Source organism: Lycorma delicatula, chromosome 8 (genome assembly GCF_047948215.1).
Source record: "Lycorma delicatula isolate Av1 chromosome 8, ASM4794821v1, whole genome shotgun sequence".
Lineage (NCBI taxonomy): Eukaryota > Metazoa > Arthropoda > Insecta > Hemiptera > Fulgoridae > Lycorma > Lycorma delicatula.
The window spans coordinates 34,013,335-34,026,861 of NC_134462.1; the positions used below are offsets into that span (position 1 = coordinate 34,013,335).

The 13,527-nt window shown below is 29.8% G+C and overlaps 1 protein-coding gene across 1 annotated transcript in view; it reads left to right on the forward strand.

Moving 5' to 3' along the window:
• The window catches only part of LOC142328776 (dehydrogenase/reductase SDR family member 12-like), a 42,802-nt gene extending 35,135 nt beyond the window's left edge, over positions 1-7,667 (forward strand). Inside the window, exons 5-7 of the mRNA XM_075372802.1 lie at positions 1,327-1,462; positions 2,377-2,596; positions 3,756-7,667. Of these exons, the coding sequence (XP_075228917.1) occupies positions 1,327-1,462; positions 2,377-2,596; positions 3,756-3,871 (472 nt within the window). The 3' untranslated portion in view covers positions 3,872-7,667. The remainder of the gene's footprint in view (positions 1-1,326; positions 1,463-2,376; positions 2,597-3,755) is intronic.
• The last annotated feature ends 5,860 nt before the right edge of the window (positions 7,668-13,527 follow it).

Consider the following 13,527-nt stretch of genomic DNA (forward strand, 5'->3'; position numbering starts at 1 on the left):
ATGGCTGCCCCAACAACCATTTAAGCGTAATGCTTGACTGCGTCATCATCTTCAAATCTTTTCCCTCTTAAAGCTTCCTTCAGCAAACCAAACTTGTGGAAATCGCACAGTGATAAGACTGGACTGTATGGTGGGTGTTCAAGAGGCAAGTGTGACCTGCTGCATATGGCTGTGCATTGTCGTGCGAAGGAAGGCGTGAATTAGTTGCCGGTGTCGTTAGTTGCAATAAACAACCCTGATGTCATCCAACAATTGGCAGTACTATGCCACGTTTACTTTCCTTCATTCATGCAGGAGGTAATCAATCATCAGCACAACTTTTGAGTCCCAAATCACAGTTACCATATTTGTTGCATCTGACAACTGTTTCTTCTTGGCCTTGATTGGTTTTCCCTCAATCACTTTTACACCACTCCATACTTGTTCTTGTTTTCTGGAGTGTAGTGGAGGACTTTTGTTTCGCCACAGGACACAATATGGTCAAACACTGCTTCTCCTCCCTGAAAATGTTTCAGAAGCTGCTGACATGTATTTCCAGACATTCCTCTGTGCCTCACTGAGTAGAGGTGGAACCCACCTTGCCGACTGTTTGCTGCATCAAAGAATCTCTGGCAACATTGTATGCACACTCTCAATGCTTTTACCCACCTCTGATGCCATTTCAGCAATGGTTATGCAGCAGTCGCCTCTGCAAGATCATGAACGGCCTTTGATGACACCATTGATGTTGGTCCACAGATGACGTTTGTGACTTTCATTCTCCGTTGCATTACAGCCACTTCAAAATTTTTTGGGCTTGAACTTTTTAACAGAGTAGCATCTCCAAACTGTGCCTGGAGTTGAGTCAAAATTTTAGATGATTTGACACCTTTGTTAGCAAGAAATCAGATTATAATTTGTTGCACAATGGATGATGGTACCTCCTACTCAAATGTTCTACAAGATATGGAAACATGACTACAGATGCGGCTGGCTGATTGCTCCCTCCACAAAAATCCAACTAAATACCCACAGTGCCCCCATCACATTCACTGCTCTTCCATAGTCCATGCAGCAAAATTCTGGTTTATATTTTAATGTCCCTCGTATTATCGAATATAGCAACATCACCAGGATATGTATACTACTAGAGGATACAGGGAACTTGTAACATCTTCAAAACATTGGCTCAGTACATCTCATCAATGTCCCTAGGTTTATTATAAGAATTAATTGTAACAGAGATGGATTTCAGACCAGTCCTAAGAATAATATTGATAATAAAAATATAGATATTAGTGATTTAAAAAAAAATTATTGCATTTTATTTTATTTTTTTTATAATAGATCAAAAAGTGGAAGAGTAATATTTCTTAGTTCTGGTGGAATGCTAGTACAGAAACTTGATCCCACTGATATACAATGTCAGCGAATGAAGCCAACTGATATAATGCTGGTATACGCTAATCATAAACGACAGCAGGTGATTATATTATATAACATTTTCTTTTAGCATGTTTATGGTTTAAAATCATTTTTTTCTTTAGTTTTATATTATGTTGTGTTATAGGTATATTATTTGGAAGATTAGTTAATGGTATTTAGTTAAAAAAGTCTTAAAAATAACTATTGGTCAAGTGATATGTAATAATTAGATTGATAGACTTAAAGAAAAATGTTTTGACAGGAAGAGAAGGGACATAATTGAAAAAAGAGGAAAGATGTAAAAGCTTGTATATTAATCAAAATTTGGTGAAATTAAGAAATTAGCCCAAGAAAAGAGAATTATTAGGTGGAAAAGTAAAACAAGGCTGTGTTGCTTCTAGCCTATCTTGTGCAACTTGCACTGTTTAAATTTTAAGTGCAGAAAACCATGCATTTTCACAGCTTGTAGTTTGTCTGTATTTGCTAGAATTCAACACAATCATATTTACTATTTTAATTTCAAAAATATATATTTACTTTTCTCCCTCCCCCTTTATGCTCTCAATGAAGGTACTTCCATCTCATTCCAGTATTCCTTTGATAACATGAGAGTAAAACAGATTGTAGTTTTTGATACAAAAACTGATGATGGTAACTGTATAATGTAAAAAGAAAACTAAACATTGTAGTCATTAGCTGCTTTTCTTTGAGTGAATATTAATAGCTAGTCAATCTGAACAGTGAAGCAATAAAATGTGAAGTGAACCCCACACATACTACTTCCTGCCGACAACAAAGGTTTTTTGTAAGATGATCTAGTATAACAGATATAACATCCATATATTGGTAAGAGAATTTCTGCCTTTTCTTGTTCTCAGGGGACTTATTAGATTTGTAGTGAAGATGCAAGATCTATAGTACAGTTCATTCCTACTGTGAGTTTACTACTTACTATTTTTTTTTTTATTGCAGGTTGTACTTGCTGAAATTTATTCAAGAGAATATCCAAATATATTTTGTGCTTCAATGCATCCTGGTTGGGTAGATACAGATGGCATGAAAGAATCGATGCCAGAATTTTATAATCGAATGAAAGATAGGTTGAGAACACCTAAACAAGGTGCTGATACTGTTGTGTGGCTGGCTTTAGCTGAACGACCTATTAATAATACCAGTGGCCTTTTTTATCAAGGTACTAATTTTTTTTTTATTGTACTTAATATTGGTTATATTAAAACCTTTATAATTTTACAGATTTTTATTTTTTTTACAATTATAATCCTTTACAATTATTTTTGTTTTAGTGTAATGGTGTAATGTAATTATTTTCATCTATCGCACTTACATCTTACATTTCATCTGTTCAGTATTTAGATTTTATAATTGTATGTATAAGGTATAAAGCAAAATAAATTTGAAATGGTGTAAAAAAAAAATAGTGTAAAAAATTTTATTGAATGTAAAATGCAATAAAATTGTTCATGCAGCGCGTTTTACATTGTTTTATTGCTAACATGATTTTTCTGTCATTGTAACTTTAAATGCTTATAACTTGATAATCAAGTTATTAACAGAAAAACAGGTTTCACCATTAATACTCTTGTCAAATTTTAAATCACAATCATATGTTATATGTTCACCTTACTATTTAAATAAATTAAGTTATATTCAAGATGGCAGACAAATTTTTCTCAACTTCGTGAGAAATTTGTGGAATTTAAAGCCCACCATAATGCAGGTTTTTTTTAAACTATGTAGAACCCCATTTCTCTATCCCTCCAAATACCTCTCAAATATGCAGTATAAAGCTAGTATAAGATAATTATAGTGCTTTTAATGGGACCATACCTACAACAAAATGTTAAAGTTCAAAGTACAAAAATATTAATATGGATGCGTAAAAAATACTATTTTACTGTTCCGCTGTAATTTACAATGCAAATGTATTATTTAAGGGGTTAAATAAATCTGAGTGAAAAGTTATAAAAATATCTGTGTTACCAGTTGATTTTGTAATTCTCAATTCAACACTAAAAACTTCAAAAATTCAACACTAAAATTCAGTTCTACATTTGAATTAGATTTATAATAAGTTGCCAGTTGCTAACGTGAACAAAGATAACATTCTCATTAGTGAATCCTTGAAAAAAAGTCTTCATATTTTTATATATAATACCCATTGGTTTAAAACTATGCTATAAATTGGATTTTGACGTAAAAATTAAAAAAAAAAATTAACAATATTTCATTCAGATCTTTTATTTTAAAATTTCATTTAATGATTTCTTTTAATAAGTTTGTTGTGTAAATACATTTATATTAGATTGAAATTTTTTAATTTTTTTTTACAGATAGAACAGCTATACCAACACATTTGCCAATGTCTTTTACAAAAGCTTCGCTTTTAGAAGAGGAATCGTTTATTAAACAGCTGGATCATTTGATGGAGAGAACAACAAAACGTTAAATCATTTTTAATATGTTTACACACTTGTACAAATAAATTTTTCAGAATATTTAATTTTTCTTTTATTATTTATTTGTATTATGCTGGACTTTACTTTTAATTTGCAACGAATCTTAGATACATTGTAATGTTTATTAAATACACAGGAGCACAATAATTTTTATGTATTTATAGTAATTATAACAATCAAGGTTAGACATGAGCAGTAGACTTTATTGTGTAGCAGCAACTGTTTGCTCTCATTTCTTTTAATTGCAATTCCTTTATTTACGTTGCCTATGGCTCATGTCTTTCCTCACCTGCTAAGTTATTTTTAGGTACTGTAATATTGTTTATTAATAATATTTGTTAGCATTTAATAAAATTATATTTTATTACTAATAAATCACATAGAATATATTTTTACACTGTTTTATATAGATGTAATAATGCAGATGTACAATAATTTTTGGCTTGTTACATGTGCTTTTTGCATGATTTTGTTATATGTTATTTATCTGTTGCTGAGTGACTACTAGTGAATGTAAGCATATAGTTTTTTTTTTGTTTTTTTTAATTATACTGCTTTATTCATAAATTAATATTTACTCTTTTTTTTATATTCTGATAAAATTTAATGTTTGTCAGGGGCATATAAAATTCTGACTGGTAAGACTTGTTTTAACAGACTGAGAATAGTTTAACTACCTATTAGACTCATACCATATTTTCATTTTTAATTTTAATTTGCCCTGAAATTGTAGAAATCATTATAAATTACTTGTAAAAAGAATCTATTCACTTTTTTCCCAGTAGTGCAATATCACTGTTCATAACTTCTTTAAGAGATATTAAATACTAGAAATTTTGGTTGCCTGTTAAAAAAAATTACAGTTGCATCAGACACATGTAGAACATTTTGTACAAACCACATTAAGTTGTAATCTTTTGAGGTGTATTTCAAAATATTTCAAAAGAAAGGGATGGTAGGTCATTAAAAAATAAACACAGCAAGGGAGTAAAGTATATTACCTTTTACATGCAATGCACATGTGAATTTCACACAATTCACTGTGATTTGAAATCATTACGACCTTTTGTGTTGAAAAATTGAATCACACTAGGGATTTCACAATCAGCAGGATTGTTTATTTTTGCAGCCATAATTAATCACAGACAACAATAAGGCAAACAACAACAGATTGCTGACAAGTAGCTTCAATTCCTAATGAAACAGTTAAAGCTACTTACTGCACATGCAGTAGCTTTAACTGTTTCTAAACATAAATCTAACATCATAAAAGATTAAAATATCATAGTGGTAGTGCAATCAATCAAGTTTATTTGTTTTTTTTACTGCTGTTGTTCATTTTCTTTCAATATTTAAACATTTTTATTACACTAAGTGGTGGATACTTCCTTAAAACAGGAAGTAATTCATTATTGCAATAATTTTTTATTGGCAATCGGTCGTTATTTAAAAAAAAAATTATTAAAGACTTTACGATGCTTAAATAACAGAAAAAACAATACTTTTATGTGTAATGTACTGTGACTCCTACATGTTTTTTTAAAATAAATTAAAATTTTCAAAAGTAAAATTACATAAATTTCACATTATACATATTTTAAATCCAAGTATTTATTACATAACTTTTAATAGTTTAGTACAAAGTATATCTGTTAAGATTAATTCTGTTTAAATTACTATTATGTGAGTGTCAGTAAGCAAGTCACAAATGACTGTTAAAAACTTACTCAGCAAAATAGTTACTTGAAAATAATTTTGTGTTTTTCAAAGTAAATTGCATGGATTGATAACAATTATGACTAGTTGTTTAGAGGAGGGTTGCTGTTTCAGCTATGATTGAACTTCTTATTCAACATCTTCATTACATTAACTGTTAGCCACCCAGATGTCATTTTAATGACTAAAATATCATAGTGGTAGTGCAATCAATCAAGTTTATTTGTTATTTTTACTGCTGTTGATCATTTTCTTTCAATATTTAAACATTTTTATTACACTAAGTGGTGCATACTTCCTTAAAACAGGAAGTAATGGTTACATATTTAAAAAATTTGTGAATTAACAGAAATTTTGATTTACTAATATTTTCATTGCGTATACATTTTGATAGGTTGATTGTCTCTTTCATATACACATATAAATAATGTTGATCAAAGTTAGTCATCATGTATTTCCTGTGATATTATTACTTTTCAAAGATTTCCTTTTTGCTATATTTCCTACGTTTATTAGACCTTATTAATTTTATATTTTCCATTAATTATTATATCAGTATTTTTGCCACTTTAAAATAATTTTTAATTTTAAAAAATGTTTGTTTTGAAAATAAAATTTGATATTTTATTAACATAATTAATCCTTTTTAAATATGTGATAGTGGAAGAAAAATTTTAAAATAAATTTCCTCTGCATTATTATAATTTGCTCAACAAGCATGATCATTTATAACCATTTTTATGTTATATTTTTATCCGTGAAATAAAATTATTATAATGTCCTTTAAATGGTAAAGTTGTGAAATTACTTTTTGTGAAACCTATGTCTTTACAGTGTTATTCCAACCTTTTCCAACTATTACAATTGTAAAAAGTATGTATATTCCATCAGATTGATATCACTGTAATTTACAATTACTTTTTCTTGTGTTTGGTTTTATAATTAACTAAAAGCATCTATTTTACGTTAAATTGTATATAATTTATTATTTATTACACTAATGAGTAATAAATTGTATTAATATTGAAAATAGCAATTATCATTTTGTTTAGAAATCTGGCTTTAAGAAATCTGTGCTTGTGTATGTTGTAGTTTTGGAAAGATTAATAAAATTCTTTATTTCTTGATTTATGTGATTAAAAGGAAATCGTAGTAGCGTATGTATTACATGTTTTAAAAAATACTTAAATGTGGTTGCCGTTTCAGTTTCACTGAACTGTTTCATCTGAAACTGAAACAGCTTTCGTTAGTAGGAATAAATAAAAAAATGTTAAGATTAATTTGAAATATAAACTTATTAATGTGCCAAATGTAAGGTTACTTCTATTTCTGGCAGATAATTTACTTACTTCTACTGTCACCGTAGAAAGAGGTCCCACTCTTTCCTAATATTGTTATTCATGTAAAGCACCTGCATTACTACAGGTGTTAGTAAGAGTTGCTTTAGAGTCATATTGTTCAATATATAGCCAATCACTACCATTATCCAAGTTTATATGATGCTTATGAGTGGTTGAGTGTTTTATATTTCAATGGGTTTGGAATGCTGATGTACAACATCAGTTTTTGAAGTTACTTGTTATTTAGGTCAGGTCACCTACAACCATTATAATTATGAAACGTAACAAACACACAGCTTATGTGTTTGTTTCTAATAAAAATATATTACAATAGATATAACCTTCCATTTGTCAAATACATGTTGAGTTATACCTGTACACAAATTTAAACTAATGTACAGAACAATAATCTCTCCTCAGTAAGACAATAAGCTGCACCTCTTATAAACTGATGGTTTCAGAATACCTGGAATATTTCAAGAAGTAACTTCTTGGAAACTGGAGATAATAAAGTAAGGTTAATTGCCAGTATCAGTGTTCAATTAAACCAGTAGTTTCTGTACATCACTGAAATTTAGAATGATAGACAGTTTGGCATACTATTGGCATTTTATAATACCTAATGTTAGCAGTCTGTAAATTAATTTAAAATACAAAAAAGAAATAAGGTTAATTATTATTTACCTAAGATAAAAAAATGAATAATGATAATAAAAAATAATAAATATTATATTTTATGCAATTTTTTATTTCATTACTACCAATTTATTACCTTCTTTTGGAAATTTTACACATTTTTAGGTAAATGAGTTGTTCAGTGCATCTTACACAATGATTTGCAAGTGAATTGAACATGATTTATTCAATTTATAAATCATTGTTTATAAAACTAGGTGATACTACCAAATTTGATAAATGTTTAAATCAACTATGATGTAATTTCTCTCTACCAGTTTAATTGTTTGTTAAAAATATACATTATCTACATCAAGCGAGTACATAAATATAGATATCAAGAGACGTGGATTAACACAAACAAGGACAATATCGAAAAAATAAAGGCAAGGATAATACAATACATTTATATGTATTCATATTCATGTTTTATATATATTCTCCTCTATGGAAAAGACATATCTATCCTTAATAATCCAAAGACTGTAAGCCTCTGAGATTTGGTTACCCAGAAATGTTACAAATAGCTTAGACAGACAGGGTCATGAATGAAGAGGTCTTGCATATAATGTCAACAAAAAGATAATTAATAACTATTATAAAAGTACCCAAATTTGAATATTGTGATATATGATTAGAGGACAACATTATAGACTTCTGAGAGTGATTATGCAAGGAAAGATCAACAAAAAGCAAGGAATCAGAAGACAAAGAATATTCTGGTTGTGCAACTTTATAAAATGGTTTAATTGTACATCAAATCAATTATTAAGAGTTATTGCTATGAATAAGATACAAATAATGGCAGCCAACCTTCGTTCAAGGATGGCACAATAAAAGGAAGAACTGTTAATTTATTATAATATTATTTATTATACATACCAGTTTAATCGTAATCATACGCTTACATAAATAATTTATGTAATTTGGAGCTTCTTTAATTACATATGTAATTTTTTATAGTAAGAATGTACTGTTTTCTGCTGTAATTGGAAATGTTCATCTGTAATGTTATAACTGGATATATTTTAATTTCAAGGTAATGGTGTTTACAATAGTCTAAACCTCCAATTTTGATGAAACAATATTAAATCAAACTAGAATAATAAAATTGACAATAGTCACTGCAAAAGCATTATGCCTTTGGACATTGCATAATAATGGTCATTTTAGATTGTAGTATCATAATTTTCATGAAATGTAAAATATTTGTTTTAATTTAATGAAACAAGTGTGTTAGTCATTACAAAAACATTATGTGTAAGATAGATCCTTCAGAAGTTGCATTAATGATGCAACTCCCTACAGTAGTTGTGTTTGTGATGCTCACCCTATTGGGTATGTCATGCTCACACCACATTAAAACACTACTTGCAAGATTTGCTCCAAAGTAGTCACTACTACACAACTTCTGCAAAATGCATTTTGGGTGTAATGCCCTAGAGATAAACTATTATTTTATTCCAATATTAAATAATAAGTTAAATACAATCAAAAGTGAGACCAGTACAAGATAAATTTAAGGGTTATAGGTAAATTATAAGTTTATATTGAGTGCAATGCATTTTTAATAACTAATGAAACATTTATTATTTCATTTGAATCTGTTATACAGGGTTGATAATTTTTTACCAGTTCTTATTTACTCTACTAATTGTAATAAATAATAGTAAATTAATAAAAATTATCACCTTGCATTATAGTGCACAAGCGTATTGATGGGTTAATTGTCTCCAATAACGGGATTCTTTGTCAATGGATTTTTACAAATGAGAAGTCATTTTGTTAAAAATAAAGTGCTTAATAAATTTTGTAAAGATAAAAATTTGATCAAACAAATAAAATTACAAAGTTATTGAAGATTAAAAAATTAAGATGCCACCATTTTTAAATTTTTGAAGTGACATTATCAAAATTTTTTATTTAACAAATAAAAAGGTCTTAGAATTAACAAATTTAATTAAAGTAGGTTTACCCATTCCTGAGAAATAGTTTTTTTTGTTGAAAATCACAAAATGGCGTCCAGAACGAAAACAAAGTAAATTAGGAGTTATGTCGATATGCATTTCTTAGCTCATTTTGATGTCCTGAATTATTAGTTCCTGAAATTCAGCTAATACGACCTGGAACACTCTGTACATTTAAAGTTCCATCAAATCAGAGATATAATTAATTTCTAATAACATGTCAACAAAAAAATAATAATTTGCAACCGAGATAAAGGTAGGTGAATTATGCTGAATGTGAAAAAGTAGAATGTATTTTTATGCTGAATCTTAAAATTAAATCAGTTTTTCTTCATCACCATGAGATTTTTAGTTATGAGCCTTTAAAATATTGAGAAACCTTTTAAATAATAGAATACAAAAATAATAATAATTACAACTAAAATTCCTACCATTTTAAACATTTACATTTATCTTACTTTATTTTTTTATTATTTTCCTTTTGTGTTCAGTGAAGTATTCTCTTTTTATCATTCAGCAGTAGTCAGTCATCATAGATTCATCCCATCTGCTTTGTTTCACCTGCAATATATCTTGGTGGAACCTTTCTTCTTGTTTGTTGCTGATGTCACCCGAGTTTAAAGGGAAAAAATCCAAATGAGAATGTAAAAAATGGATTTTCAATGATATTCTGAAGCCTAAATCTCTGTAGTTCACTAAGAGTTCATTTTATACGCTGATCATGGTGTTCAGATTTTTTGTTTCCAAGAAAACCAGCAATGACATCTTTGAGTGGCTTAACTAGGTGCTAGTTATATAGGATTCAGTTTGCTGTCAGATACATTTTCACAAATTTATTTTCTTGTGTGGGCAAATGAATATTCCCTCTTTTAATTTGTCTTCACTTAATTTTGAAAAAACCTCAGCGAAATGTTTAACGTCATCTTCATATTTATGTAACAAAAATTCTTCATTGGGCCTAGTTTTACATGCAGAGGTGGTAAAATAATATGATCTGCTTCAACAAGGGGAATATTGACAACATTTTTCTTTCCTGGGGTAAACTGATTTCTTTTTTATCAGTCTTTAACTGCATAGTGCTTATCTGTAGCTCAACTATCTCACAAACACATATTATTTTGTAAAGCCACTCTGGAGACTGAGAAAAAGCCCTACCACTTTCAGGTCAGTAATGATTCGCTATGAGTGTTCATACTTAATAGGTTTTAAAATTGTTTACATACTTTCATATGTTTCTTTCATTCCTACAGCATGCACTACTGGTCTAGAATAAAACTTATTCGAGTTATACAACACTGTCTTTAAGCTCCTTTTTGATGAGTATAAATAAACACCAATTGTGAAAAACATATTCAATGTCCAGTTCAGGTATTAGCCTCTTAACATCATGGCAGGAACAAATTAAACCATCTCTTCTAAAGTATTTCAGTAAATGTTCATTTCGATTTCTATATACAGTACTGAAATTTTAGTATCCTTGTTTGATAAGTTCAATTCTTTAAGATATGAACTTAGGAGTTCTGCATGTTATTTCAACAAATACAAGTCACAAATTAGGTCGCTCAGTTCTGCTGTATGATGAGGTGAGGTTCAATGTTTGATTTTACTGGAATGTAATATCTATTGAAGTTGAGAATTCATCAGTTGAGGCTTCTGTGGAATCAGAAATTTCTTTCCAAGAACTTGGAGTAATCGGAATCAGTAAATCAAAACCATGAAATACTGGTCTCATAGCTGAACTAACATTTGGGTATGCAATACTGCTTTTATTGTTTGAACTGAAAAATTTGTTAAGCAGAAATAGCAGTCATCATAATGGTTAGTGGGCTCTCACCAAATCACAGGTACGCCAAAAGGCAAATGCTCTATTTTTCCTTTTAACCACTGGGTTAGTTTAACAAAGCACTTGATGCATGCTACATGTGGAGCCCAGGATTTATCTTGGTCTCCCAAGGGACAGTTGTAATGTTTGTAAGTAGATTTTATACTGGTTTTCGTTGACTTCTCATGGTGGATTCTCTGCGAACGTAACATAAAATATTTGGAAAACTTTTACAAGGCCAATTTTTGTTCATTGTAAAATTCAAAATGTTTTAATGAAGTAAACTGAAATTCTTAATTATGAAAATAATTAAGTTTTAATTTATAAATATGTGATAAAGTTGTTTCATCATGAAGTGCAATAAAACAACACACACACAACTTAACAAATCTTGATGTTCAATGAAATAATACCAAAAGTTGTTCAATCATAAAAGTTTTTCACTAAGTTTACAGCATCACTTATGAAACAATCTTTATAATATGTGTATGATAAAACCACTACCACAACTAAAGTAACAAGTCATACCAAGAGCTGAACTCATACTGAAGAAAATTTCATTACATTGAATTACACATTACTTGACTCACTGACATGTTTGGCTTGACATGAAATGACATCATTCAACTTATGCATCAAATATAGGTCTACAGAATGCGCAACTGTAGACGTCGAACGATATCTCCTGCAACTGGTGGATATGAAGAAGTAGTGATGTAGAGTCCGGAAAGAAAAACACGTAAAAGAGTGATACCACCGAAAGATGAGATGATACACGTGTGGAGCGAGAAGGTGGCAATAACTAAATGGGTAGAAACTGTCAAAAATATAACTTCAAAGCAGAGTATTGGTCTGGGAGGAAACATTCAAATGCAGCACTTCTTTCCAGATGTCCCTGTAATGTCAACTGCAGTCATTGAAGCCGGATAGAACAACGAGCCGAAGTTTCAGTTCTAGGTCGAATCACTACTATAGTAGCAACAGACTGTCAAAAAGAAGAAATGAGAGAAACAAAATTAAGAGATGAAGATATCAATCCAAGTTTAAGTGAGAAAGAGACTGAAGAAAATCCAAAATGAGAGAAGATCAGCGATTGAAGCCAGCTGTATAGTTGTTATTGAGCACAATAGAATTCTCTGGTAGGGAAAGGACCATCCTTTCCCTACCTTCTGGTTCCCTACTGGTTTCCCTACTTCTGGTAGAGGACACCATGTCCTCTACCAGGAATGGCTGTTCATCAATGGAAAACAGTGTGTACTACAACTTGTTCTCCCAAACATTTTTTTTTTGGGGTGCACAACAAATAAATATTAAAAATTTAATAACTCTATTTACCAGGCGACCTTCAGAATTGGTGTAAGTTGTGTATCATCTGTAGGGCTAGTCAAGGACCCAGACAGCAGCCAACACCACATGCAACAGTACAATGGGAGAATACTATTTGAGCATGTTGCCATCAATATTTCCAGACCTTTCTCGGTTACCAACATAGGAAGTAAGCAATTGTTAATAGCCACGGATTATCCATTAAATGACCAGAATTCTATGCTTTACCAAACCAAGAATCATTGTCAGTAGCAGAAGCTGTGGTGAATTAATTCTTCTGCCTTTTTGAGGTATCAGAAAAATACACAGTGACAAAAATGAACTATGAATTTCATCTTTTGTAAGAGGTTTTTTAGAGTTTTGGTTTACATATTATGAAAACAATGTCTCTTGTTCATCTGCAGTCAGGTGGTGAACAACTCTTGCCTCAAATTTTAATAGTTTGGGTAATTCCTTGTACTGTATGTCAGTTACTTAAGAAAAAAATAACAAATATTGTTAGGTTAGACTGCAGTTTTATTTTAATAGTATTTTAAGTAACTTAAAGATTGTACTGTAGTCTTACACTTTGATTATTTAATTCTTTCGGGAATGCATTGGTAATAACATTAACAGACCTTACCAGCACAGAAATATTTTTTGTTAATTTTGCCCAAATTTATTAGTATTTCTAACCAAGTAACCACAAATATACAAGGAAAAAATAAATGAATAATTATTTATTAGCTAGCAGGAGGTTCACATTTTAGATCACCATGCCATAAAAGTAATTTTTATATCTTCATAAAACTAATTTGTTC